The sequence below is a fragment of the Oncorhynchus mykiss genome, chromosome 3, assembly GCF_013265735.2.
Source record: "Oncorhynchus mykiss isolate Arlee chromosome 3, USDA_OmykA_1.1, whole genome shotgun sequence".
NCBI lineage: Eukaryota > Metazoa > Chordata > Actinopteri > Salmoniformes > Salmonidae > Oncorhynchus > Oncorhynchus mykiss.
This window is the reverse complement of record NC_048567.1, coordinates 61,034,405-61,061,032: the sequence shown is the minus strand read 5'-3', so window position 1 is coordinate 61,061,032 and position 26,628 is coordinate 61,034,405. Positions and strand designations below refer to the sequence as shown.

At 42.8% G+C, this 26,628-nt stretch overlaps 1 protein-coding gene across 2 annotated transcripts in view; it reads left to right on the top strand.

Moving 5' to 3' along the window:
• Positions 1-26,154, top strand: part of LOC110520312 (zinc finger protein 385B) — a 156,995-nt gene extending 130,841 nt beyond the window's left edge. For both annotated transcript variants that reach the window (XM_036974819.1, XM_036974820.1), the window contains exons 5-9: positions 12,332-12,521; positions 22,212-22,592; positions 23,181-23,365; positions 23,558-23,659; positions 23,901-26,154. In XM_036974819.1, the coding sequence (XP_036830714.1) occupies positions 12,332-12,521; positions 22,212-22,592; positions 23,181-23,365; positions 23,558-23,659; positions 23,901-24,125 (1,083 nt within the window). In that variant the 3' untranslated portion in view covers positions 24,126-26,154. The remainder of the gene's footprint in view (positions 1-12,331; positions 12,522-22,211; positions 22,593-23,180; positions 23,366-23,557; positions 23,660-23,900) is intronic.
• Positions 26,155-26,628: the final 474 nt, after the last annotated feature.

The following is a 26,628-nucleotide window of genomic DNA, read 5'->3' as shown; positions in this document are numbered from 1 at the left end:
ACTAAAACAATACAGAAATACACTACGGAAAAAGGAGGAACAGCACGTCAGAATTCAGCTCAATATAATTGAAGAATCCATAGACTAACCACGTCTGGGAAAATTGGAAGACACTAAAGAAACACAAGGAATTATCTATCCAAAATGGAGATGTATGGGTAAACCACTTCTCCAATCGTTTTGGCTCTATAACAAAGAACAAACAGCAAAAGCATATACATGATCAAATACAAATCTAAGAATCAACTATTAAAGACTACCAGAGCCCACTGGATTATCCAATCACCTTGAATGAACTACAGGACAAAATAAAAACCCTCCAACCCAAAAGGACCTGTGGTGTTGATGGTATCCTCAATGACATGATAAAATATACAGACAACAAATTCCAATCTGCTGTACTTAAACTCTTTAACATCATCCTTAGCTCTGGCATCTTCCCCAATATTTGGAAACAAGGACTGATCACCCCAATCCACAAAAGTGGAGACAAATTTGACCCCAATAACTACCGTGGGATATGCGTCCTCCTCTCTGTCCACGATATCCTGGGGTTATGCAACTGTAACCAGGGGAAACCTAAAACTACGGAGTGTGCAGGAGAGTCTAAGATGAGGAAAGTTATGTGTTCATTGTGGTTATGAGCAACTGTGAGGGAAATGGGAATCGTGGTCTGATACACCAGTCCGGTTCCTAGAGGACGGTTGTCTAGGGCATGGACTGGGATAGGGTTTGTAAACAGACTAAAGGAATGCATAATGATAAGGCCACTGACTAGTTTAGGAAATTGCTTGCAGAACTTGAGTCCACTAGGGCAGGACTCAGTGGTGGGCCAGGATAGTCCAGGAAGGTGACCGGAAGGAGGACGGGCTGGGTGGACAGAGAGGAGCAAGGCACGTCCACGCCTATCTGGGGCAGTGCAGGAGCACTCCTCAGCCTGTCGCTTCCCTGCCTGGTTCTCCTTCTGCGACAGGTGTTCCAGGGGTGGTCCGACTCCCCGCAGTAGGAGCAGAGACCCTGTTGACGGCGGCGTTGACATTCCCCTGGGGGAAGGTGCATTATGCCCACCTCCATGGGCTCAGTCTCGCTGGAGGTTCCTGGGAGAGACCCGAACTCCTGGGATGGGAGACGACGGGAACGCAGGAGATTATCCTGGCGGATGACCATGGCGATGAGCTGGTCCAGCTTGAGGTCCTCAACAGGCCAGATCGGGTCTGGACGTCCGCCTGTAGCCCGCTGCGGAAAACCGTCAACAGGGCCTAGTCGTTCCAGCCAGTGGACGCAGACGCTGTCCTGGACCCCTGGCGTAGACGGAGGAGACGCTCACCTCCCTCTCGGCCCTCTGTAGGGTGGTCGAAAAAGGCACGGAAGAGTTGGGTGAAGCGCTCATAGGACTGCACTTCTGGACCGTCCCTCTCCCAGATGGGAGAGCTCGGCCTGTCAGAACCGAGATCACCAAGGCCACCTTGTACCTCTCAGAGGCTGTCCCGGCATGACGGGCAAAGTGGAGGTCACACTGCAGGAGAAACCCGCTACAGTGAGCTGGGCTGCCATCAAACCACTCTAGGAGGGGCAGGTGGACGTTGCTGATCAGATCAGGTGATGTAGATGGTGGTGGGGTGGCTGGACCGACCGCGGGGAGCTGGGAAGGTGATGGTGTAGCCTGCAGCTGGCGTACGGTCTGGAGCACCTCGTAGTTGCTCCAGGCACGGGTCATGGTATAAGAGCTTTGATCCTATAGCGGAGAGGTCGGGATGTCCTGCTGCTTCCTATTCTCTTGGGTCGGTCATTCTGTCACAAGTGTAGAGAGGAGTAGGCAGGAGCCAGTCGCAGGTTTAGAACTACTGAATTTTTTAAAGCACCATATTTAAAAGCGGGACGAATCCAAAAGTGCAAAATAATAAAGTACTCAGGAAATAGTAGGAGAGATTCCTCTCAGGAAAACAAGTAACATTTACAATGACTGACAAATACAAATAACAGAGGGAGTATACATACAGTATACAGTGATAGAGTGGGTGTGTGTAATGATGACGAGACAAGTCCGGGGTTGATGAGTGAGGGGCGTTTGCCAGCAGCAGGTTAGGCAGCAGCTAGATGGCCGGTGACGCCGAATGCCTGAGCTGGACAGGAGGGGGAGTCAATGTGAAAGCTGATGTGACAGCTACCTGAGCCTGACGAGCCAAACATGATCAATAAAGGAGAGCCGCACACTCTAGGAGCTCAAAAGCAAAAAAATGTAATATGCATATATTAGCATCTGGGACAGAGTAGCAGGCAGTTTACTCTGGGCACCTTATTCATCCAAGCTACTCAATACCGCCCCCCTGTCCGATTCGTTGGATATGACATTTTTTGCATCTGAGCTCCTAGAGTGTGCGGCTCTCCTTTATTTTTAAGTTTTCTACTCCGCCAGCCAGAACCTCTCCTATATAGGTGTGCGTTTCATTTTCTTCTAGAGCCAAACATTATTGACATTTTATGAGCCCTACATTAAAGACATTTTATGAGCCCTACATTAAAGACATTTTATGAGCCCTACATTAAAGACATTTTATGAGCCCTACATTAAAGACATTTTATGAGCCCTACATTAAAGACATTTTATGAGCCCAAGCCCAAAAAAGCCCAAATGATTGTGCCACCATCCAGTACATAGCCTATGGTGACTCCCTGCTTAAAGAAAGAAAAAGATGACGCACGACAGAAAAACATAAAAGGCCATAGAAGTGGCTATTCTGTCTTGGGTAAATACATGAAACAAGCTTCAGTAGGTTAATACATTTGAGTGTGTACTGGATTAATGTAGTGTATTGTATTATACGGACTGGAATTACGCACCTCGTTCAAACCATGAAGATGGGAGAAAACATGCAATGCTCTGTTTACATATATAATATATATCTAAATCTCGAACAGGATTATTTTGGATTCAATTTGAATGGAGTTGATGGAGAGAGAGAATAACAGAGTGCTCAAGTATGCACTGAGTTGAAGCAATGATACTCGAGTGGTATATTGTTATATAACTCTTCAGCTGCAAATATTTTTAAAAGTATCTTTACAATAAAAAAATTAAGTGACAGATGTGTATATTAGACACGCATTCAATCCTTATATTATCCTACTGTAGCATAGGCTATGCTGCAGCAAATGTAGGCCTACCTGTGACGAGAAAAAAGATGATAAGATGATAGTTGCATTGTGGACTGCGCTCCAAAGCCTACTAAGATGCGCTGTCTGTCCCCAACCTGAGCGTTGATGATTGATCATGCAGATAGCAGAGAGAAGGCCATAGAGAAACCAGATTTAGAGAGGCATATAATTTAACAGTTCCATTTCACGTCATGCTTTTAATTGTGTTACCTTTTATTTGGTCAACTTAACTCTTCTTGAACTGCACTGTTCGTTAAGGGCTTGTAAGTATTCATTTCATGGTAAGGTCTACACTTGTTGTATTCGGCGCATGTGACAAATAAAGTTTGATATGATTTAACCCAGTTCCCTCTATTCAACCCTACTCTCACCACTCTGTTAACCTAAAGAGAAGGCCCTGTTGAAGTGTCAGATCGATTTGGCCCTGTGTCACTAACCCTGACACATTTAATATGAAATTATACCTTAATCCTCTGTCAAACTTATGCCACTCTCTGTACTGTATAAAGGCACAGCATACCTGTTCTTGTTATTCTTTTGTTGGTCATAACACACAGGAATTATTTGGGCCCAGTACATTGAAGGTGATGTGCATTGGGATTTCCTATGCACTCGTCATCACACATTGGAGGAAATAGAAAGTGTTTTAAGTAAGCCTTGGTCTGTCTCCCAAATGGCACCCTAATCCAAATATAGTACACTACTTTTGGCCAGAGCCCTATGGGCCCTGTTTTGAAAAAGGTGCACTATAAAGGGAACATGGTGCTATTTGGAATGCCCTCTTGGATTAGATAACAAAGTGGCTTAAAGGAAACATGATTACCCACACTGTACTTTCTTTTGATGGTGTTACATTAAAGCCTCATGTCCTCTTAGTACTGTCACTCTGGTGGTTGTCTGCCTTGTTGCTTATGCAGTGCAGGAAAGACTTATGTCTCAAGCAGGGCTCATTAAAGCACCAACGCCTCTCCATCCCCATCCTGCTGCTGCTGTGAGTGTAAAACTGAGGAGTGTAATTTAAGACCTTGTATTATTCGGAGTGCTGTAGCTGTGGCTGTTATAGCGTCTCTGTGTCATCCAATCCTGGAGCCAGAGGGGCAACGAGAGGAGAGGAGCAGACGCCTACGGGCGCCGGAGCACCTCCATGATGAGATTCTAATGGAGTTTCAAGTGACGAACAATTTCTCATAGTGTCTGTCCCAAATGGCACCCAATTCCCTGCCTAGTACACTACTTTTGGTCAACGCCCTATGGTGCAGTATATGTGAGTAGGGTGCAATTTGGGATGCAGCCACAGAGCTTTTGTTTCCAGCTAAGGAGCGATATAATTCTACAATAGAATGAGAAAACAGCTGTTAAATATACAGTACTGTTCTGTATTCAGGAAGGCCTGTCGCTAGGTAACCGTGTAGTGAGCACACAGCACAGCAAATAAAATGCACTCACTAGGAGTGCATTCGTAAATTCACTCTGGCTATCTACTCCGATTTCAGAACACTTGTCTGAGTGTGCAAGAGAGCAGAATTACTGATGAATATGACCGGTGTCAGTAAACATCGGCAAAAAAAATGTTTAATTAAATTGTTGCCAGCAGCACAGTTACAGTCACCAATGCTGTAGATAACATGAAAAAATCTTGAAATATTAAGAGTAAACTGTTCACAGGTTTTTTTATTGCTTAAATGGAAAGGCATTTAGAATTGCCACCATCTTTAAACCCAATTTAGTATATATTTAAGATACATTGTCACCTGACAATGTTTACAGTGTGGTAGCTATCGCTGATGTTTGTTAGGTTTTTAGTGGATTGTTATTGTATTTCACATCATGCCTCGCTACCCTTTAAGTACATTTTTGACCCTGAATACACAGATTTAGAAATTGAGTTTAGGCCTATTACGTTTCCATACAAGCTTAGTTAGCCCTTATATTATGACTGTAAAAGAGCATTCAAGTCAAAGTCTGTGGTACGTAACGTCCTCAATTACAGATGTAGGATCTGAATTGGAGCAGTTTGCTACAGCAGAAAAATAATCTTGCAGCAACAGGAAATGTAAATTACTGTGTGGTTTATAATTCATGGACATTTCTGTAGGGGTTGATACATTTTCCATAAGGAAAAATCAAGTCCGAAATTTCAAAGTGTAAATCACAAACTTTTTAAACCTCAACCTCACTACAAGTTTTACATTTCCTGCATTTCAGAAATGTTCTCCTGCAACAGGGTAATCAAATGAAGATTCTACATCTGTAGAACATTTTATGAGCCAGAGGTTTAGGCTGCGTCTGAAATGGTACCCTAAACTCTTCGTAGTCAACACTTTATAGGGAATAGGGTGCCATTTGGGACACACATTTAGAAATGACTCATATTAGTTAAGGGCTTCTGATTAATGTGTCCAGCAGTGGTTTATGTGCAGCCTCTATAAAATAAATATGTGTTTTTTATTTAATGAATCATTTTAATTGAATAGTTATGCTTGAGATTAAACCCATAGGCAAACTGACAGGTTTATTAAATATAGTATATTCTGTTTTTTTCCTTACTTTGTTAAAGAGCCTTTCGATGCAGTATTTTGCAAAAGAAATTAAACATGAACAGATTGACTACCAACTTTACTGACATAACCCTATCTAGACTACACTCACCAGTATGTTGCACCATGTTCCTTTTTAGTTCTCCCGCTGTTGTTTCAGATTGGTTACTGGTAGTTGAAGAAACTTAGAGAGAAGGAGAGAGAATATCTTAAGAAGTGTATGTTTGAAGTCAGACCAATATTAAATGAGTACAGTTAAGCTTCAGGGAAGAGAGAAGACAGACATGAATATAATGGTCAGTACCTCTTGATGATACTCTGACCTCTTTTCCTCAACCATTTTGGGCTAAATTGAAGAGACAGATACATATAATTGAGATGAAAGCAAAGCAGCCAGGCAGGCTAAAGCAAACACTTAAAGTATTTGAAAGTTTTCAATAGTAGTTGAACCCATGTCTGCTAGTAGTAGTACTGCTGCTGGGTATTGTCAGTGTAAAGATTGCTTAATGTTGTGTGTTGGTGCTTTGCCTCCTACATTAACATGATTACCAAGGCCAAGGAGAGCATTAGAAGAGTTAAAGGTAACAAGATAAGTGGAGGAGGCTGGAAAACGAGAGGTGATACCTACGTCCCAAACGGCACCCTATTCTCTGTAGAGTGCACTATTTTTCACCAGGGCCCTTAGGACTCTGTTCAAAAGTAGTGCACTATATAGGGAATAGGGTGCCGTTTGGGACATATACAACGTCTTTCTGTCCTTGTTTCAGAGGTTTCCTTCCAGTGAGCAATTCATTTTAATTAGCTATGATTAATTTAGTGGGTGTTTCTTAACACTTAACAAGATGATATTTGGTTTCTGAGGAAAACATAGTGGAGTAAAAAAAGACCCAAACGCCAGGCCACTCCAGATTAAGCCTATCTTTAAAGATCCAATGTATCCATTTTTATCTCAATATCAAATCATTTCTGGGTAACAATTAGGTACCTTACTGTGTGTTGTTTTCAATTAAACTTTTCTGGGAGTGGTATGAGTGGAGAGGGGAAAATTGACAACTAGCGAGGTTGGGAACTGTCTTTCTTATTGACCTATTAGGCCTCATTTACTACATTTACCACTGTTGATGTCACCAGGCAGGCCAAAACTCCATCCCACCAAATCAGGCTGAAATGTCAAGCAATCTTTTCAAAGAGCTCTTACACTAAAATGGGTTTATCATAATTTTCACAATTTCACAGTATTATTCCAACCTCATAGTGTGGGAATATAAAACATAGGAAAACTATGCCACAACACAGCATCTGCTCCTCAATTATAGCCTCAATGGGACTGGGAAAGAAACAGACAAACACACCAATAATATATCCCACAAAGAGAAACCAAGTTTCAAGTGTATCTTTTTATGTGTAATGCATACTCACTGGAGTTCTCATCATAATGAATATGTCCAGATTAGTTGTTGCTGAAAGCCCAACTTAACTAGGCCACAACACCACACACATCTGCCGACCCTATCTAGTTGCCTCACTAAGAGTGGAAAAGAAAACAGCTATAATACCATAACACACTGCAAATGTAGAAATCATGGCACATTCTTTTTTCAATTAACTTTTATTAAGTCTATCAGGTTTTATTTTATATTTATTTGGTCAAGCAGTAACAGTTATTGAGTAACCAATATGTGTTTAGATTGACATGGAGTCTGCCAGGGCTAAAGTCTACACCAACATTACAGTATCTAGACCAACAGTTTTTTGGGAAGGAGTTATGGCACCAAGGTGAGGTTAGATGACTGGATATGCTCTGTGACTGTGACAGTGGTGAACTGAGAGAGAAAGGTATAAGTTGTGACAGCTGGCGTGAAAACCTGAACACTCATAGTGCATAATTGGCTGATTCATCTTAGATAGTCAGTGATTCAGTCTGGGGATATAGGGCTGCACACATACACACACACAAACACACATACACACACACACACACACACACACACACACACACACACACACACACACACACACACACACACACACACACACACACACACACACACACACAGCAAAGGCATCCGGAAGCCAATGCAGTACAGGAGTGAGTGTGTCATGAGCATGCAAGGAAAGCAGCAGTACTGCAGAACAGAACAGTCATAGGATGGCTGTCACTGACTGTTTAGCAGTACCATGTAGGAAACATGGACTAGACAGGCGTGGGGGGAACAATGTAGTGAAGCAGACAGGAAAATAGAGAAAGAAAGAGAGGGGGAGTGGGGGGTGGGGGGGGGTTGGAAGAGAGGGTATGATAAGTAAAAAAGAATGGGGGTGAGTGATGCAGAGAGCGAGAGAGAGACAGAGAGGCAGAGAGAGAGAGAGGGGTGCAGAGAGAGCAAGAGTTCAAGAAAGAGAGAGGGAGAGAGAAATGCTGAGAAAGAGGTTGGTTTTCAAGAGCATCGGGCCAACTCCATTCATGAGACTGGCACTCGGCCCTCAAGCTATAAATGTCTCTATAAAATCTGTCTGCTACTCCTCAGATTGCTGACATAATGTACTGTATATTGAACCTTAGGTGTCTGTAATGGAAAACAAACGCAAACACTAGTCATTGAGATCCAAAGACAGGTTGTAATAGTGTGCCAGTGTGTTTCTCTCTTAGACAGCTCTATGTGTACAATAGATGAGCATAGCCTGGAGGAGCAGCTGTTGAGTAATACACTGATATCATTAACAACACCACCTACTAAAGGTAGCAACAGAAAGGTGTTTGCAATACTGTATGTTAGCCTTTTTCCATGTGTACTCACTTCTTGTACTCCAATCAGGAATTTTATGTCATTGACAACTACAGTACATCTACTGTAGGTAACAGACAGGTTTACTCGCTCTCTGTATCGACAGTATATTAGCCTTTTTCTAGTGTGTACTCTCATTTGGTACTCTTTCAGTTGTTAATTATCTTATCTTTGCAAAATATCTACTATTAAAGGATCGTTCCACTATATCTATTCATAAATGCTTTCTTAGAAAAAATATTGAAATCAGGGCTGAGAATGAGGTGAAAATAGCACTTATCAGGAAAGCAGATCTTTGAACCCTTCTCTCATTCATACACACACCACACACCCCCACACACACACACACACACACACACACACACACACACACACACACACACACACACACACACACACAGACATATTGTGTCTAATTTGATCTGTGACAGAGAAAACACTTGATTTCCATTTCCGCTAGTGTTCCATCTGACTTGTGGTCACCCCGGGAAGTATGGGTGAATCATCTTGTTTACATCCCCAATGGCACCCTATTCCCTATATAGTGCACTACTTTTGACCAGGGCCCATAGGGTGCCATTGGGGATGCAACACTTGAGTCACAGCAATAATCTAATTTCACAAGTGACTCATGTGCCCACAACTCAATTACTTTATTGAAAGATAATTCTTACTCCTGGTTGGAGGTTCTGAATTTCCATGGATACCTATGGGTTTTCTGTAAATGTTATAAGCACAGGGATATCTTCACTTCAGTTTGCATCCTCAAATTATGCAACTTGGTTTGAGAGCAAGGTAGCGGCAGTAATCCTTTCCTATAGCCACAGGGATTTGAAAGATATACGTGTGATGACTAGGATCATATACCTTTAAAAGTAATTGAGGCCAGAGTCTTCCATCTCATAGAAGAGGATCATGGTTCAAGAAAAATGCCATGACAAATATTGTATTTGACAAATAATTCTGATTTTAATGATAATAATAATGATTTTTTTCTTGACCGATTTGTCCATCAAAATCAATTTGAAGGGCCTCCCAAGTGGTGCAGCGGTCTAAATCACGGCATTGCAGTGCTAGAGGCGTCACTACAGATCGAGGTTTGATCCCGGGCTGTGTCGTAGCCGGCCGTGACCGGGAGATCCATGAGGCTGCACACAATTGGCCCAGCATCGTCCGGGTTAGGGGAGGGTTTGGCCGACTGGGATGTCCTTGTCCCATTGCGCTCTAGCGACTCCTTGTAGTTTCCTCCGACACATTGGGGCGACTAGCTTCCGGGTTAAGTGGGCAGTGTGTCAAGAGCAGTGTGGCTTGGCGGGGTCGTGTTTCGGGAGACGCATGGCTCTCGACCCTTGCCTCTCCTGAGTCCGTACGGGAGTTGCAGCGGTGGAACAAGACTGTAACTACCAATTACAGCAATGGACACTCCTACTCATTCAAGAGTTTTTCTTTATTTTTACTATTTTCCACATTGTAGAACAATAGTTTTTTATTTATTTTATTTATTTACACATGGAGTAAAACAAACATACAGTCAATAATACAGTATAAACAAGTCTATATACGATGTGAGCAAATGAGGTGAGATAAGGGAGGTAAAGGCAAAAAAGGCCATGGTGGCAAAGTAAATACAATATAGCAAGTAAAACACTGGAATGGTAGATTTGCAATGGAAGAATGTGCAAGTAGAAATAAAAATAATGGGGTGCAAAGGAGCAAAATAAATTAATTAATTAAATACAGTAGGGAAAGAGGTAGTTGTTTGGGCTAAATTATAGGTGGGCTATGTACAGGTAGATAGTGAAGACATCAAAACTATGAAATAACACATGGAAACATGTAGCAACCAAAAAAGTGTTAAACAAATAAAAAATATACATTGGAGATTTTTCAAAGTAGCCACCCTTTGCCTTGATGACAGCTTTTCACACTCTTGGCATTCTCTCAACCAGCTTTCATGAGGAATGCTTTTCCAACAATCTTGAAGGAGTTTCCAAATATGCTGAACACTTGTTGGCTGCTTTTCCTTCATTCTGCGGTCCAACTCATCCCAAACCATCTCAATTGGGTTGAGGTAAGGTGATTGTGGAGGCTAGGTCATCTGATGCAGCACTCCATCACTCTCCTTCTTGGTCAAATAGCCCTTATACAGCCTGGAGGTGTGTTTTGGATCATTGTCCTGTTGAATTTTTTTATTTTAATTTTACCTTTATTTAATTAGGCAAGTCAGTTAAGAACAAATTCTTATTTTCAATGACGGCCTAGGAACAGTGCCTTGTTCAGGGGCAGAACGACAGATTTTTACCATGTCAGCTCGGGGATTTGATCATCCAACGGTCTAACCACTATGCTACCTGCCACCCACCCCACTAAGCGCAAACGAGATGGGATGGCGTATCATGGCAGAATCCTGTGGTAGCCATGCTGTTTAAGTGTGCCTTGAATTCTAAATAAATCACAGACAGTGTCACCAGCAAAGCATCATCAAACCTCCACCTCCATGCTTCACGGTGGGAACAACACATGCAGAAATCATCCGTTCACCTACTCTGTGTCTCACAAAGACACGGCAGTTGGAACCACACATCTCAAATTTGGACTCATCAGACCAAAGGACAGATTTCCACCGGTCTAATGTCCATTGCTTGTGTTTCTTGGCTCAAGCAAATCTCTTATTATTATTGGTGTCCTTTAGTAGTGGTTTCTTTGCAACAGTTCAACCAAGAAGGCCTGATTCATTCATGTCTGTTACATATTTCAGGTGCGTCAAACCTTTGACTGGTACTGTATGTATATCAATTTGTGTACCAGAAAAAAGGCAGTCTATTTATCATTTCTACATACTTTCTATCTAGTATGCCCCTCTCCCTGTAGTTTACCCACCCCTGAAATACACTGAGTGTACAAACATTAAGAACACCTGCTTTGAACAGGGTATGGTAGTAGGTGCCAGGCGCACCGGTTTGCCAGGTGTAAGCTCATTCCACTGCTAGCTTGAAATGTCACGGATGGAGCTAGCTAATTAGATGTTTTTCAATGGCTCAAATGGTTGGTATGTTGTCGAGGAGGGCGGTCACGTGTGCTAGCAAGGATTAGGAGGAAGCGGTACTCCCTAAGCAAGCAGAGTGTCTATAATACTCATTCACTAGATTGCATTTAATTTATTTTCTTACCAAGAATACATTTAGTCTAAAGCTCTCTCTCTCTCTCACACACACACACACACACACACACACACACACACACACACACACACACACACACACACACACACACACACACACACACACACACACACACACACACACACTTCCTCCCATCGGCTTTATGAAAATCCTAATATCCTGATCCGCTCTACAAATCAAACACTTTCAAGCATCTCTATCATTTTCCCTCTGATTGGGCCTGCCTATTGAAAGCTGTGTTTTTCCTCGGAGTGATTGAAGAGTGTGTGTGTTAAGGTTACTCCCCCAGAGACTTTCAGCTTGTTCTTGTTTAGTCTCTCCTTAACTCTCATTAACACCCATCTCACAACAATGTCCACAAATACCTTCACACAGCACTCTCCCTAAACAGTGTATACTACACATTGTAATAATTTGGTTGTAAACTGGTTTTACGTTTTACAAGGTCAACACTCTGTTACAAAGTAAATACTTTTTTTTGTGTGTGTGTGTGTGTGTGTGTGTGTGTGTGTCTGTGTGTCTGTGTGTCTGTGTGTGTCTGTGTGCCTGTGTGTCTGTGTGCCTGTGTGTCTGTGTATGCCCCCGCGTGTGTGATTGCAGTCCATGATGTGAGACTAAGACCCGTTGTGTGAGAAACGAGCCTGATTGCATGGTTCATTTGTTCTCCTTCTAGAGCCAAGCCGAGGCGCACTACAAAGGCAGTAAACATGCCAAGAAGCTCAAAGCACAGGAGAACACCAAAAATAAGCCGCCCAAGAGTTCCCCTCCTCCTCTTACTCTTCCTCCTTCCCTGGACAGTGCAATGAAAACCACCACCACCACCTCACACAACTCTGTCATGGCCAACAACTCTGACAAATCAGGTATATGGAAACTTTTGGTCTTGTATGTCATCAATTCCTCTCCATGATTTAGTCTTGCATGTCATCCATTCCTCTCCATGCGTCAGTCTTGTATGTCATCCATTCCTCTCCATGCTTCATTCTTGTATGTCATCCATTCCTCTCCATGCTTCATTCTTATATGTCATCCATTGCTCTCCCTGCTTCAGTCTTGTTTGTCATCCATTCCTCTCCCTGCTTCAGTATTGTATGTCATCCATTCCTCTCCCTGCTTCAGTCTTGTTTGTCATCCATTCCTCTCCATGCTTCAGTCTTGTATGTCATCCATTCCTCTCCATGCTTCATTCTTGTATGTCATCCATTCCTCTCCATGCTTCATTCTTATATGTCATCCATTGCTCTCCCTGCTTCAGTCTTGTTTGTCATCCATGCCTCTCCCTGCTTCAGTCTTGTATGTCATCCATTCCTCTCCATGCTTCCGTCTTGTATGTCATCCATTCCTCTCCATGCTTCAGTCTTGTATGTCATCCATTCCTCTCCGTGCTTCAGTCTTGTTTGTCAGCCATTCCTCTCCATGCTTCATTCTTGTATGTCATCCATTCCTCTCCATGCTTCAGTCTTGTATGTCATCCATTCCTCTCCCTGCTTCAGTCTTGTATGTCATCCATTCCTCTCCATAGTTCAGTCTTGTATGTCATCCATTCCTCTCCCTGCTTCAGTCTTGTTTGTCATCCATTCCTCTCCATGCTTCAATCTTGTATGTCATCCATTCCTCTCCCTACTTCAGTCTTGTTTGTCATCCATTCCTCTCCATGCTTCAGTCTTGTTTGTCATCCATTCCTCTCCATGCTTCAGTCTTGTATGTCATCCATTCCTCTCCATGCTTCATTCTTATATGTCATCCATTCCTCTCCCTGCTTCAGTCTTGTTTGTCATCCATTCCTCTCCATGCTTCAGTCTTGTATGTCATCCATTCCTCTCCCTGATTCAGTCTTGTTTGTCATCCATTCCTCTCCATGCTTCAGTCTTGTTTGTCATCCATTCCTCTCCATGCTTCAGTCTTGTATGTCATCCATTCCTCTCCATGCTTCATTCTTATATGTCATCCATTCCTCTCCCTGCTTCAGTCTTGTTTGTCATCCATTCCTCTCCATGCTTCAGTCTTGTATGTCATCCATTCCTCTCCCTGCTTCAGTCTTGTTTGTCATCCATTCCTCTCCATGCTTCAGTCTTGTTTGTCATCCATTCCTCTCCATGCTTCATTCTTGTATGTCATCCATTCCTCTCCATGATTCATTGTTATATGTCATCCATTCCTCTCCATGCTTCAGTCTTGTATGTCATCCATTCCTCTCCCTGCTTCAGTCTTGTATGTCATCCATTCCTCTCCATGCTTCATTCTTGTTTGTCATCCATTCCTCTCCATGCTTCAGTCTTGTATGTAATCCATTCCTCTCCCTGCTTCAGTCTTGTTTGTTATCCATTCCTCTCCATGCTTCAGTCTTGTATATCATCCATTCCTCTCCCTGCTTCAGTCTTGTTTGTCATCCATTCCTCTCCATGCTTCAGTCTTGTATGCCATACATTCTTCTCCCTACTTCAGTCTTGTACGTCATCCATTCCTCTCCCTGCTTCAGTCTTGTTTGTCATCCATTCCTCTCCATGCTTCAGTCTTGTTTGTCATCCATTCCTCTCCATGCTTCAGTCTTGTATGTCATCCATTCCTCTCCATGCTTCATTCTTGTATGTCATCCATTCCTCGCCATGCTTCATTCTTGTATGTCATACATTCCTCTCCCTGCTTCAGTCTTGTTTGTCATCCATACCTCTCCATGCTTCAGTCTTGTATGCATCCATTCCTCTCCATGCTTCATTCTTGTATGTCATCCATTCCTCTCCATGCTTCATTCTTATATGTCATCCATTCCTCTCCCTGCTTCAGTCTTGTTTGTCAACCATTCCTCTCCATGCTTCAGTCTTGTTTGTCATCCATTCCTCTCCATGCTTCAGTCTTGTATGTCATCCATTCCTCTCCATGCTTCATTCTTGTATGTCATCCATTCCTCTCCATGATTCATTCTTATATGTCATCCATTCCTCTCCATGCTTCATTCTTGTATGTCATCCATTCCTCTCCATGCTTCAGTCTTGTATGTCATCCATTCCTCTCCGTGCTTCAGTCTTGTTTGTCAGCCATTCCTCTCCATGCTTCAGTCTTGTATGTCATCCATGCCTCTCCATGCTTCAGTCTTGTATGTCATCCATTCCTCTCCCTGCTTCAGTCTTGTTTGTCATCCATTCCTCTCCATGCTTCAGTCTTGTATGTCATCCATTCCTCTCCCCGCTTCAGTTTTGTTTGTCATCCATTCCTCTCCATGCTTCATTTTTATATGTCATCCATTCCTCTCCATGCTTCAGTCTTGTATGTCATCCATTCCTCTCCATGCTTCAGTCTTGTATGTCATCCAGTCCTCTCCCTGCTTCAGTCTTGTTTGTCATCCATTCCTCTCCCTGCTTCAGTTTTGTTTGTCATCCATTCCTCTCCATGCTTCAGTCTTGTTTGTCATCCATTCCTCTCCATGCTTCATTCTTGAATGTCATCCATTCCTCTCCATGCTTCATTCTTATATGTCATCCATTCCTCTCCCTGCTTCAGTCTTGTTTGTCATCCATTCCTCTCCATGCTTCATTTTTATATGTCATCCATTCCTCTCCATGCTTCAGTCTTGTATGTCATCCATTCCTCTCCATGCTTCAGTCTTGTATGTCATCCATTCCTCTCCATGCTTCAGTCTTGTATGTCATCCATTCCTCTCCCTGCTTCAGTTTTGTTTGTCATCCATTCCTCTCCATGCTTCAGTCTTGTTTGTCATCCATTCCTCTCCATGCTTCAGTCTTGTATGTCATCCATTCCTCTCATGCTTCCGTTTTGTATATCATCCATTCCTCTCCATGCTTCAGTCTTCAGTCTTGTATAGGTGAATATAGTCAGAATATACCAGATGTATGGTAAGCATGTTACCAACCAAGGAAGAAAAGAAAGCTTCAAATTCGAAGCAAACTGTTGTAAAATGTACATTTGCAGTTATTTCTGTTGAGTCTTTATTTTTAAAAAGTCACACTATCTGGCCTCACACCTGAGGAGAGCCCAGCAGAAGGTTAGAGGGCTTCAGAAATTTCATCCCATGGTCAAAAGTAGTGCTCTGTATTGGTGATAAGGTGCCATTTGGGACGCAGACAGAAACTCGCTGCTCAGCCCTCTAATGTAGAGTTACATCTTCAGAGATTAGGTAGAAGTTCTTTAACGTACCAGCACTGACTTTACTGGAAAGGAAAAATTAACTTACAATGACTGTGATATGGGTTATCTCACCTAGCTATATTAAGATGAATGCACTAATTATAAGTCACTCTGGATTAGAGCGTCTGCTAGATGACTAAAATGTAAATGTAAAATATAATGAGCCAGCGATGCTACTCGTTAGTATTCTTTGTCTGCATGCCATGGCACCTTTTTTCCTATATACAGTGCATTCGGAAAGTATTCAGACCCCTTCCCTTTTTCCACATATTATAACGTCACAGCCTTATTATTAAATTATTAAATTCATGTTTTTCCTCATCAATCTACACACAATACCCCATAATGATAAAGCAAGAAAAATATATATACTTATTTACATAAGTATTTTGACCCTTCGCTATGAGACTCGAAATTGAGCTCAGGTGCATCATGTTTCCATTGATCATCCTTGATATGTTTCTAGAACTTTATTGGAGTCCACCTGTGGTAAATTCAATTGATTGGACATGATTTGGAAAGGCACACACCTGTCTATATAAGGTCCCGCAGTTGACAGTGCATGTCATAGCAAAAACCAAGCCATGAGGTTGAAGGAATTGTCCGTAGAGCTCCGAGACAGGATTGTGTCGAAGCACAGATCTGAGGAAGGGTACCAAAAACTGTCTGCAGCATTGAAGGTCCCCAAGAACACAGTGGCCTCCATCATTCTCAAATGGAAGAAGTTTGGAACCACCAAGAATCTTCCTAGAGCTGGCCGCTGAGCAATCGGGGAGAAGGGCCTTGGTCAGGGAGGTGACCAAGAACCCGATGCTCACTCTGATAGAGCTTCAGAGTTCCGCTGTGGAGATGAGAGAACCTTCCAGAAGGACAACCATCTCTGCAGCACTCCACAAATCAGGCCTTTATGATCCAGTCGCCAGACGGAAGCCACTCCTCGGTAAAAGGCACATGACAGCCTGCTTGGAGTTTGCCAAAAGGCACCTAAAGGACTCTCAGACCATGAGAAACAAGATGATCTGGTCTAATGAAACCAAGATTGAACTCTTTGGCCTGAATGCCAAGCGTCACTTGTGGAGGAAACCTGGCACCATCCCTACGGTGAAGCATGGTGGTGGCAGCATCATGCTATGGGGATGTTTTTCAGGGGCAGGGACTGGAAGACTAGTCAGGACCGAGGGAAGATGAATGAAGCAAAGTACAGAGAGATCCTTGATGAAAACGAGCCCCAGAGTGCTCAGGACCTCAGACTGGGGCGAAGGTTCACCTTCCAACAGGACAACGACCCTAAGCACACAGCCCAGACTTAAACCCAATCGAATATCTTTGGAGAGACCTGAAAATCCAATCGAAGCTGGGACCGAGAGACTGAAAAACAGCTTCTATCTCAAGTCCATCAGACTGTTAAATAGTCGTCACTAGCACAGAGAGATTGCTGCCTACAGACTTGAAATCATTGGCCACTTTTAATAAATGGAACACTTGTCATTTTAATAATGTCACTTTAATAATGTTTGCATATCTTGCATTACTCATCTCATATGTATATACTGTATTCTATACTATCTATTTCATCTTAGCCTATGCTGCTCTGACATTGCTCATCCACATATGAATATATTCTTATTCCATTCCTTTACCCTAGATTTGTGTGTAGTAGGTAGTTGTTGTGAAATTGTTCGATATTACTTGTTAGATATTCCAGCACTGTCAGAACAAGAAGCACAAGAATTTCACTACACTCGCAATAACATCTGCTAAACACGTGTGTGTGACCAATAAAATTTGATTTGATTTGATTCAGCAATGTACTGAGTAAAGGGTCTGAATACTTATGTAAATGTGATATTTCACCTTTTGTTTTGCTAAAATGTCTAAAAACCTGTTTTTTCTTTGTGATTATGGGGTATTGTGTTTAGATTGATGAGGGGGGGAAACAATTTCATCAATTTCAGAATAAGGCTGTAACCTAACAAAATGTGGAAAACGTTAAGGGGTCTGAATACTTTCCGAATGCACTGTAGTGCACTACTTTTGACGAGAGCCCTATGTAGTGCACTGCATAGGGAATAGGGTGCCATGTGGGACACAGTCTGTGTCTTTTCACACAGTGCGTGTCACAGACTATCTAGTTGGATGTCTGGGATGGTTCTCTTCTCTCTGATCGTCGCTGCCATGGTGCCATATTAATACAAGCCTCTGTTTAGACCCACGTTGCGTCCCAAATGGCACCCTATTCCTTATGTAGTTTACTACATTTCACCTGAGCCATATGGGCCTTGGTCAAAAGCAGTTCAGTACATGGGAATAGGGTACCATTTGGGATGCAGGCCCACTCTCTGTTGGAGGGATGCTGTTGTTGACCTCACTGGGTTTCTGGCAAACAAAGAGGCTGAAGTCAGATTCAGTTTAACTAGAGAGAGTTGAAGAACTAAATCAGGGGTCGGCAACAATAGTCAATTATAGTCATATACAACATTAACAATGTCTACGCTGTATTTCTGATCAATTTGATGTTATTTTAATGGGCAATTTTTTTTGCTTTTCTTTAAAAAACAAGGACATTTCTAAGCGACCCCTAACTTTTGAACGGTAGTGTATACTGTATATTTTTGTTGAATTCCTGGTGTTTTTTAAATCTCTCTTAAAACTGGCAGCATCATTAAATAGTACCCGCAAAACACCAGTCTCAACGTCAACAGTGAAGAGGTGGCTCCAGTATGCTGGCCTTCTAGGCAGAGTTCCTCTGTCCAGTGTCTGTGTTCTTTTTCCCATCTTAATATTTTCTTTTTATTGGCCAGTCTGAGATACAGCATTTTTTTTTCATCTCTGCCTAGAAGGTCAGCATCCCGGAGTCTACTTTTCACTGTTGAAGTTGAGACAGGTGTTTTGCGGGTACTATTTAATTAAGCTGCCTGTTGAGGACCTGTGAGGCATCTGTTTCTCAAACTAGACACTCTAATGTACTTATCTTCTTGCTCAGTTTTGCACCAGGGCCTCCCACTCCGTTTTCTATTCTGGTTAGAGACAGTTTGTGCTGTTTGTGAAGGGAGTAGTACACAGCGTTGTACGAGATCTTCAGTTTCTTGGCAATTTCTCACATGGAATAGCCTTCATTTCTCAGAACAAGAATAGACTGATAGGTTTCAGAAGAAAGTTATTTGTTTCTAGCCATTTTGAGCCTGTAATTTAACCCACAAATGCTGATGCTCCAGATACTCAACTAGTCTAAAAAAAGGCCAGTTTTATTTATTCTTTATTCTTTATTCTTTAATTCCCTTAACAGTTTTCAGCTCTGCTAACATAATTGCAAAAGGGTTTTCTAATGATCAATTAGCCTTTTAAAACGATTAACTTGGATTAGCTAACACAACGTGCCATTGGAACACAGGAGTAATGGTTGCTGATAATGGGCCTCTGTACGCCTATGAAGATATTCCATTAAAAATCAATTCCAGCTACAATATTAATTTACAACATTAACAATGTCTACACTGTATTTCTGATCAATGTTGCTTTGGGATCCCTCGTTAGCTCCTGCGCTGTAGACCCAGTTGGACCCAGTTGGTGCAGATTAGAGGTCGACCGATTATGATTTTTCAACGCCGATACCGCTACGGATTATTGGAGAATCCAAAAAAGCTGATTCTGATTAATCGTCCGATTTAAAAAAAAAAAAAAAATTGTAATAATGACAATTACAACAATACTGAATTAACACTTATTTTAACTTAATATAATACAGCAATAATATCAATTTAGCCTCAAATAAAATGAAACATGTTCAATTTGGTTTAAATAATGCAAAAACAAAGTGTTGGAGAAGAAAGTAAAAGTGCAATATGTGCCATGTAAAAAAGCTAACATTTAAGTTCCTTGCTCAGAACATGAGAACATATGAACGCTGGTGGTTCCTTTTAACAGGAGTCTTCAATATTCCCAGGTAAGAAGTTTTCGGTTGTAGTTATTATAAGAATTATAGGACAATTTCTCTCTATACGATTTGTATTTCATATACCTTTGACTATTGGATGTTCTTATAGGCACTTTAGTATTGGCAGTGTAACAGTATAGCTTACGTCCCTCTCCTCGCCCCTACCTGGGCTCGAACCAGGAACACATAGACAACAGCCACCCTAGAAGCAGCGTTACTCATCTCTCCACAAAAGCCGCGGCCCTTGCAGAGCAAGGGGAACAACCACTCCAAGTCTCAGAGCGAGTGACGTTTGAAACGCTATTAGCGCGCACCCCGCTAACTAGCTAGCCATTTCACATCGGTTACACCAGCCTAATCTCGGGAGTTGATAGGCTTGACGTCATAAACAGCTCAATGCTTGAAGCACAGCGACGAGCTGTTGGCAAAACGCACAAAAGTGCTGTTTAAATGAATGCTTACGAGACTGCTGGTGCCTACCATCGCTCAGTCAGACTGCTCTATCAAATCATAGACTTAATTATAACATGATAACACACAGAAATACAAGCCTTAGGTCATTAATATGGTCGAATCCGGAAACTATCATCTCGAAAACAAGACGTTTATTCTTTCAGTGAAATACGGAACCGGTCCGTATTTTATCTAACGGGTGGCATCCATAAGTCTAAATATTCCTGTTACATTGCACAACCTTTAATGTTATTTCATAATTACGTACAATTCTGGCAAATTAGGCGGCCCACACTGTTGCATATACCCTGGCTCTGCGTGCAATGAACGCAAGAGAAGTGACACAATTTCACCTGGTTAATATTGCCTGCTAACCTGGATTTCTTTTAGCTAAATATGCAGGTTCTGTGTATTGATTTTAAGAAATGCATTGATGTTTATGGTTAGGTACAGTCGTGCAACGATTGTGCTTTTTTCGCAAATGTGCTTTTGTTAAATCATTCTCCGTTTGGCGAAGTTGGCTGTCTTTGTTAGGAAGAAATAGTCTTCACAGTTCACAACGAGCGAGGTTAGCAGGCAATATTAACTAAATATGCAGGTTTAAAAATATATACTTGTGTATTGATTTTGAGAAAGGCATTGATGTTTATGGTTAGGTACACGTTGGAGCAACACAGTCCTTTTTCGCGAATACGCACCGCATCGATTGTATGCAACGCAGGACACTAGATAGACTAGTAATATCATCAACCATGTGTAGTTAACTAGTGATTATGATTGATTGATTGTTTTGTATAAGATAAGTTTAATGCTAGCTAGCGACTTACTTTGGCTTCTTACTGCATTCGCGTAACAGGCAGTCTCCTCGTGGAGTGCAATGTAATCAGGTGGTTAGAGCGTTGGACTAGTTAACTGTAAGGTTGCAAGATTGAATCCCCGAGCTGACAAGGTAAAAATCGTCATTCTGCCCCTGAACAAGGCAGTTAACCCAGGCCGTCATTGAAAATAAGAATGTGTTCTTAACTGGTTTGCCTAGTTAAATAAAGGATAAATAAAGGTGTAAAAAAATTATAAATGAATTGGCCAAATCGGTGTCCAAAAATACAGATTTCCGATTGTTATGAAAACTTGAAATCGGCCCTAATTAATCGGCCATTCCGATTAATCGGTCGCCCTCTAGTGCAGATAGACATTTCGACCCAAATGTATTTGATAATCTTATCTTAGGATATTTGGTGTTAAGTTTACAAACTAGCTTCAAAGAGTACATAGAAGACTTTTTGTGGAAATCAGACTTAATGAAGCTAGGCTTAATGAAGCTAGGCTTACTGAAGTTTCAAACAAATATAGACCAGTGTAGTAACGTGTAGCTTTTAGATGTCATAGAGTCAGCCATTGTAAAGTGCACACTATTCTCAGAAGAGGAATGCAGAATGACATTCATAGAAAGCTACGTGCAGGGTTCCTAATGCAGGGTGTTGGATCATGGGTTTGGAGGGTGGGTGTGGCGTGTGGGAAGAGGTGTAAGGGTGGCATGGTAGAAGGGTGGAGGGATCGTGTGGGGGTGTGGGTGTTGGTTCAGGCAGCCTTGCCTTGTGGCCCTGTCCTCCATGGTGTTGTGGTACAACATAGTTATGAGTGGGTGGAGGTAAAGTGTCACAATAGGGGGGGGGGGGGGCAAGAGTTTTGATGACTAGGCTCTGTAACATAGACACAGGGACACATGGACACACACACACGTACAGTACGCACATGTACACACACACACACACGCAGATAGGGGTACAGAAAACACTGCCCAAAAGCTCAGTCCTGCTTCTACTGCTACTGAGCTGCTGCTGTGTGAAAAGGAACTCTCCCTCCTCCAGGGATCAGACTCTTACACAATGCACCAAAATGAAAATATGCAGAAATGTGTCACTAAAAGTTGTAATATTCCATAGCGCTCCCGGACTAACTGTCAGATGTTGTGTGTCTCTCTCTACCCCCCCTCCCTCCCTCCCTCCCTCTTTCTTGATCTCAGAGCAAATCACTGTGCCTCCCAGTGAGGCGGATAAAACCTTTGCTTCTCCAAATGATTTCGTCCCCATCATCTCCACCTCCTCCTCCCTGGCAGCATCAATGGACATGTCTGTCTACAGCCCCTGTAATCCCGTCCTGTGTGATCCCACGCCTGCCAGCCCCCCATCAGCTACGCCAGCACAACTACAGGGGCATGTTATGAAGACTAGCAGCAGTGGCGGCAGCAGCACCAAGCCAGGGCTCGTGTCCCCCACCACTGCTGCTGCTACAGGAACTCAGCCCACGCCAGAGTCGGAGGAGGAAAAAGCCAAAAAGCTCCTGTATTGTTCGCTGTGCAAAGTGGCCGTCAACTCTCTGTCGCAGCTGGAGGCCCACAACATAGGTGTGTCCACAAATACCTTCACGCAGCACTCTCCCTAAACAGTGTATACTACACATTGTAATAATTTGGTTGTAAACTGGTTTTACAAGGTCAACACTCTGTTACAAGGTAAAGAGGTTTTTGTCATGAAGATATCAAGACGTCATGGGAAATATGTCATATTTTGGTTGTTATATGGACATATTTTTTCTGGTTGTTAAAAAGACAACAAAACGTTTCCAGAACATATTTATACAACGAGTATACAACTTGACCACAACATCACAATAGACGCCATATTGACCTTTTTTTTTTTTTTTAATTGCTTTGAAAGCAGAAGGGCACAATATGTCAGATGTTTGTTATGTAAGCTAACATTGACATGTACGTTGTTATGTAGTTATAGCGGGGTCAGATGTCATACCCAGGTCAGAAAAAAAAACAGTTGGAACTCAAGCTGACCAATATGAATTTTGGATGCGAAAACAAAAGCTGGTTTACATTTAATCCTAACAAATTAGATGTTGTTCTTTTTATGTTTTACCTATGGTTATTTTCACTGCTCAATGTACTAAATTATGTTTTTGCCATTTATTTTGTCCCCTGAAGGTTCCAAGCACAAAACTATGCTTGAGGCGAGGAATGGAGCAGGTCCAATTAAGGCCTATCCCAGACCAGGCTCGAAGCTCAAAGTACAGGCCACCAACGTGCTAAAAGGTTCCGGACTACAGAACAAAACGTTCCATTGTGAGATCTGTGATGTCCACGTCAACTCAGAAATACAGCTCAAACAGGTAGTCTCTCATGACAGGCATTTGTATACCGTGCTTGTTGTCTCGAAGGGACCTTACAAGCGTGTTAATATTGGCTCAACATAATGTGTCCCAAATGGCACCCTTTAACCTTCCTAGTGTACTGCTTTTGACCAGGGCCCATGGGATTCAGCCATAGTAACATCACTGATTTTTGTTGTTATATTTTCTTAGCACATCTCCAGCAGAAGGCACAAGGACAGAGTAGCTGGGAAACCGATGAAGCCCAAATACAGCCCTTACAACAAACAACAACGCAGCTCCACAGTCCTGGCCGTATGTATCTTCTATGTTTCTAATCAAAGCCTCGCAGGAACCGTTGCTTAGACTTCAGGGATTAATAGTTAAGACATTTATTGGCAGTTTCTTAAAACTATTTATGCATCAGTGGGTTTAAAGACGCCTTCGTGCTCATGGAAAATAATAGCTTGTTTTTTTTGTAGCTAATCAATAAGAATAATTACTTTAGAAATAGATTTGCTCCCTCATTAAACCTTTGTCCTCTCCTCTCCTCCAGGCCAAGCTGGCTCTTCAGAAGGACCTGGTGAAGCCTATCTCCCCTGCTACGTTTCTCTCTAACCCCTTCTGCCCCACCACCCTCCCCTCCATCTCCCTGCATCCGCGGCCCAACGCCTCCATCTTTCAGACTGCTGGCCTGCCAGGCTGCATGCCCTCCTTCCTCCGGGCTGCTCCAGGGCCAGTCCGGCCCACCACCGGCTCTATCCTCTTCACCCCATATTGATTCCTGGGTTTTGACACAGGGGTCGTGTTCAGTAGGCAGGGAATGGAAGAAAATGGACAGAGCCTGAGTGCAATGGGGAGGAAACTGAGCAAAACGGTGAGGTACTATCTGAGCTCGTCCAATAAGAAATGCTTGTTTTTGTCTCCCATTGCGAAAATATTTTGCTTACGGTGTACCCTAATGAACACGACCCAGTGTATCGGTAGAGAGGGCACCAGAGGCAACACGGAGGGAAACTGTCATGAGCAGAGAACCAGGGGACCTCTGACCTTGTGGAGCAGTGAGTGCACTGCATACTGGATGATGTCCTATTACATACAATACCCACCCAATGCACTGAACTGAGAGGACTACTGCACTGCGAAGCTTCAACAAACAACAGTGTATTTATTTGATTGAACTTGTTTACCTTTCTCTGGCTGCGTGCATTGCCCTGAGGCATGAAGCACAGAGGTTCAGTGGGCCCGCTAAGACCACTGAGGGTCTAAGTATTGGATTCTTGTGGTATAATAAAGAGAATCAAACTGCTTCCTGAATGACTTGAATACCCATAGTCTTCCTATTTGATTAAATTAATGGACAGTTCTAGCTGCGTGTGTTTGACAGTGTTTATCATAACAGCCCCCAGACAGAAGGACAGTCATACCTGATCCACACTATAGAGCCGACCTGAACCATACTGAGCTGGCTTGAATATTTTCTTCTCACATTGTCCTTTCCAGCACGGTTCCAGCAACTACGGTAGATGCATAACCAGACCCGAGCAGTATAGCTTGGATCTGCTTGGTCTGGCCCAGTAGTGTGAAATCAGTCAAATGTTTCAGTTGTTGCTTGATGTCAGTGACTGTAACACAGTAATGCAGTTTTGGTCTCTATTCTGTCTGTATTATGTAAGTCAATAAGCTGAATCTCTACACCACAACTCTTCTTATCATCAAACAGTCTGTATTATTGGTTTACTTTACTTCTGATGCAGCAACTTACAGTAGATAGCCATAGTAACAAATTATTTAGTAACAGTGTTCTCATTGTCCCCACTTCAGAGAGAGAAACCATTCTCTTGGTTTCTTAATAAGGGCCGAATCTTAACTTGAGATGCATTGATGTCAACAGGAGACTTCAAGTCTCTTCAAGAACATGTTAGTTAAGTGTGCAGAGCTCAAGTCAGGATTAGACCCTTACAGTACTTTGTTTCTGCAGTATATTATGTAATCATCGGTCACTATTTTCTAAGAGGAAGGGTAGAATCTATTAGTGTTCATCATTTGTATCCAGGGATGAGGTCTGTTCCATTTCAAAACCGTGAATTCAGGAATTAAACTTCAGTTCATTTCAGTTTGCTGACTGAATTGACTGAATTGAAATTCAACTGATGTTAACCTGTTTGCATCACCCTGTTGTTTGGCAGGGTTACCATGGGCCTTTCATTTATATCTATGTAATATCCCTAGTTTTAAACGATGCTGCAATATGTTGTGGCTTTCTGATGCAATAATGTACAGAGCATTGAATTGGTACAGTTTATTCTCTGTAGTGTATAATGTATTGTTTCCCTTTCCACGTTAAAACACTAGTTATGGAGAGCGACAGAGAGACAGACAGAGGTATTGGTATTTTTTAAGTAAAAGAAAACAACAATCCACTTGAACATGAAAGAATGACAGTTGTTTTCAAGATGGTGGGATGTCTTCTGAACCAATATAGGAGACTGTACATTGACATTTACCTTTTAAAATAAAGTAATATATTTGGATGATTTGCTTCCATATTGAAATTGTATTTTACACAAATGAAAAATAACTTTAAATTATTTAATTATGAACTGAATTTAGTTTATAAAGGAGACCTGACGAAGATATTGTCAATAAAAGGCATGTTGAAATGAAAGAGATATAAGATCCTCATATTGTCTTCTGCTCCCTGCCCTCTGCTCCCTGCCCTCTGCTCCCTGCCCTCTGCTCCCTGCCCTCTGCTCCCTGCCCTCTGCTCAATGCCCTCTGCTCCCTGCCCTCTGCTCCCTGCTCCTTGCCCTCTGCTCCCTGCTCCCTGCTCCCTGCCCTCTGCTCCCTGCCCTCTGCTCCCTGCTCCCTGCCCTCTGCTCCCTGCCCTCTGCTCCTTTCCCTCTGCTCCTTTCCCTCTGCTACCTGCCCCCTCCCTCTGCTCCTTTCCCTCTGCTCCTTTCCGTCTGCTACCTGCTCCCTGCCCTCTGCTCCTTTCCCTCTGCTCCTTTCCCTCTGCTACTTGCTCCCTGCCCACTGCTCCCTGCCCTCTGCTCCTTTCCCTCTGCTACCTGCTCCCTGCTCCCTGCCCTCTGCTCCTTGCCCTCTGCTCCCTGCTCCCTGTCCTCTGCTCCCTGCCCTCTGCTCCCTGCCCTCTGCTCCCTGCCCTCTGCCCCTTTCCCTCTGCTACCTGCTCCCTGCCTTCTGCTCCCTGCCCTCTGCTCCTTGCCCTCTGCTACCTGCTCCCTGCCCTCTGCTCCTTGCTCCCTGCCCTCTGCTCCTTG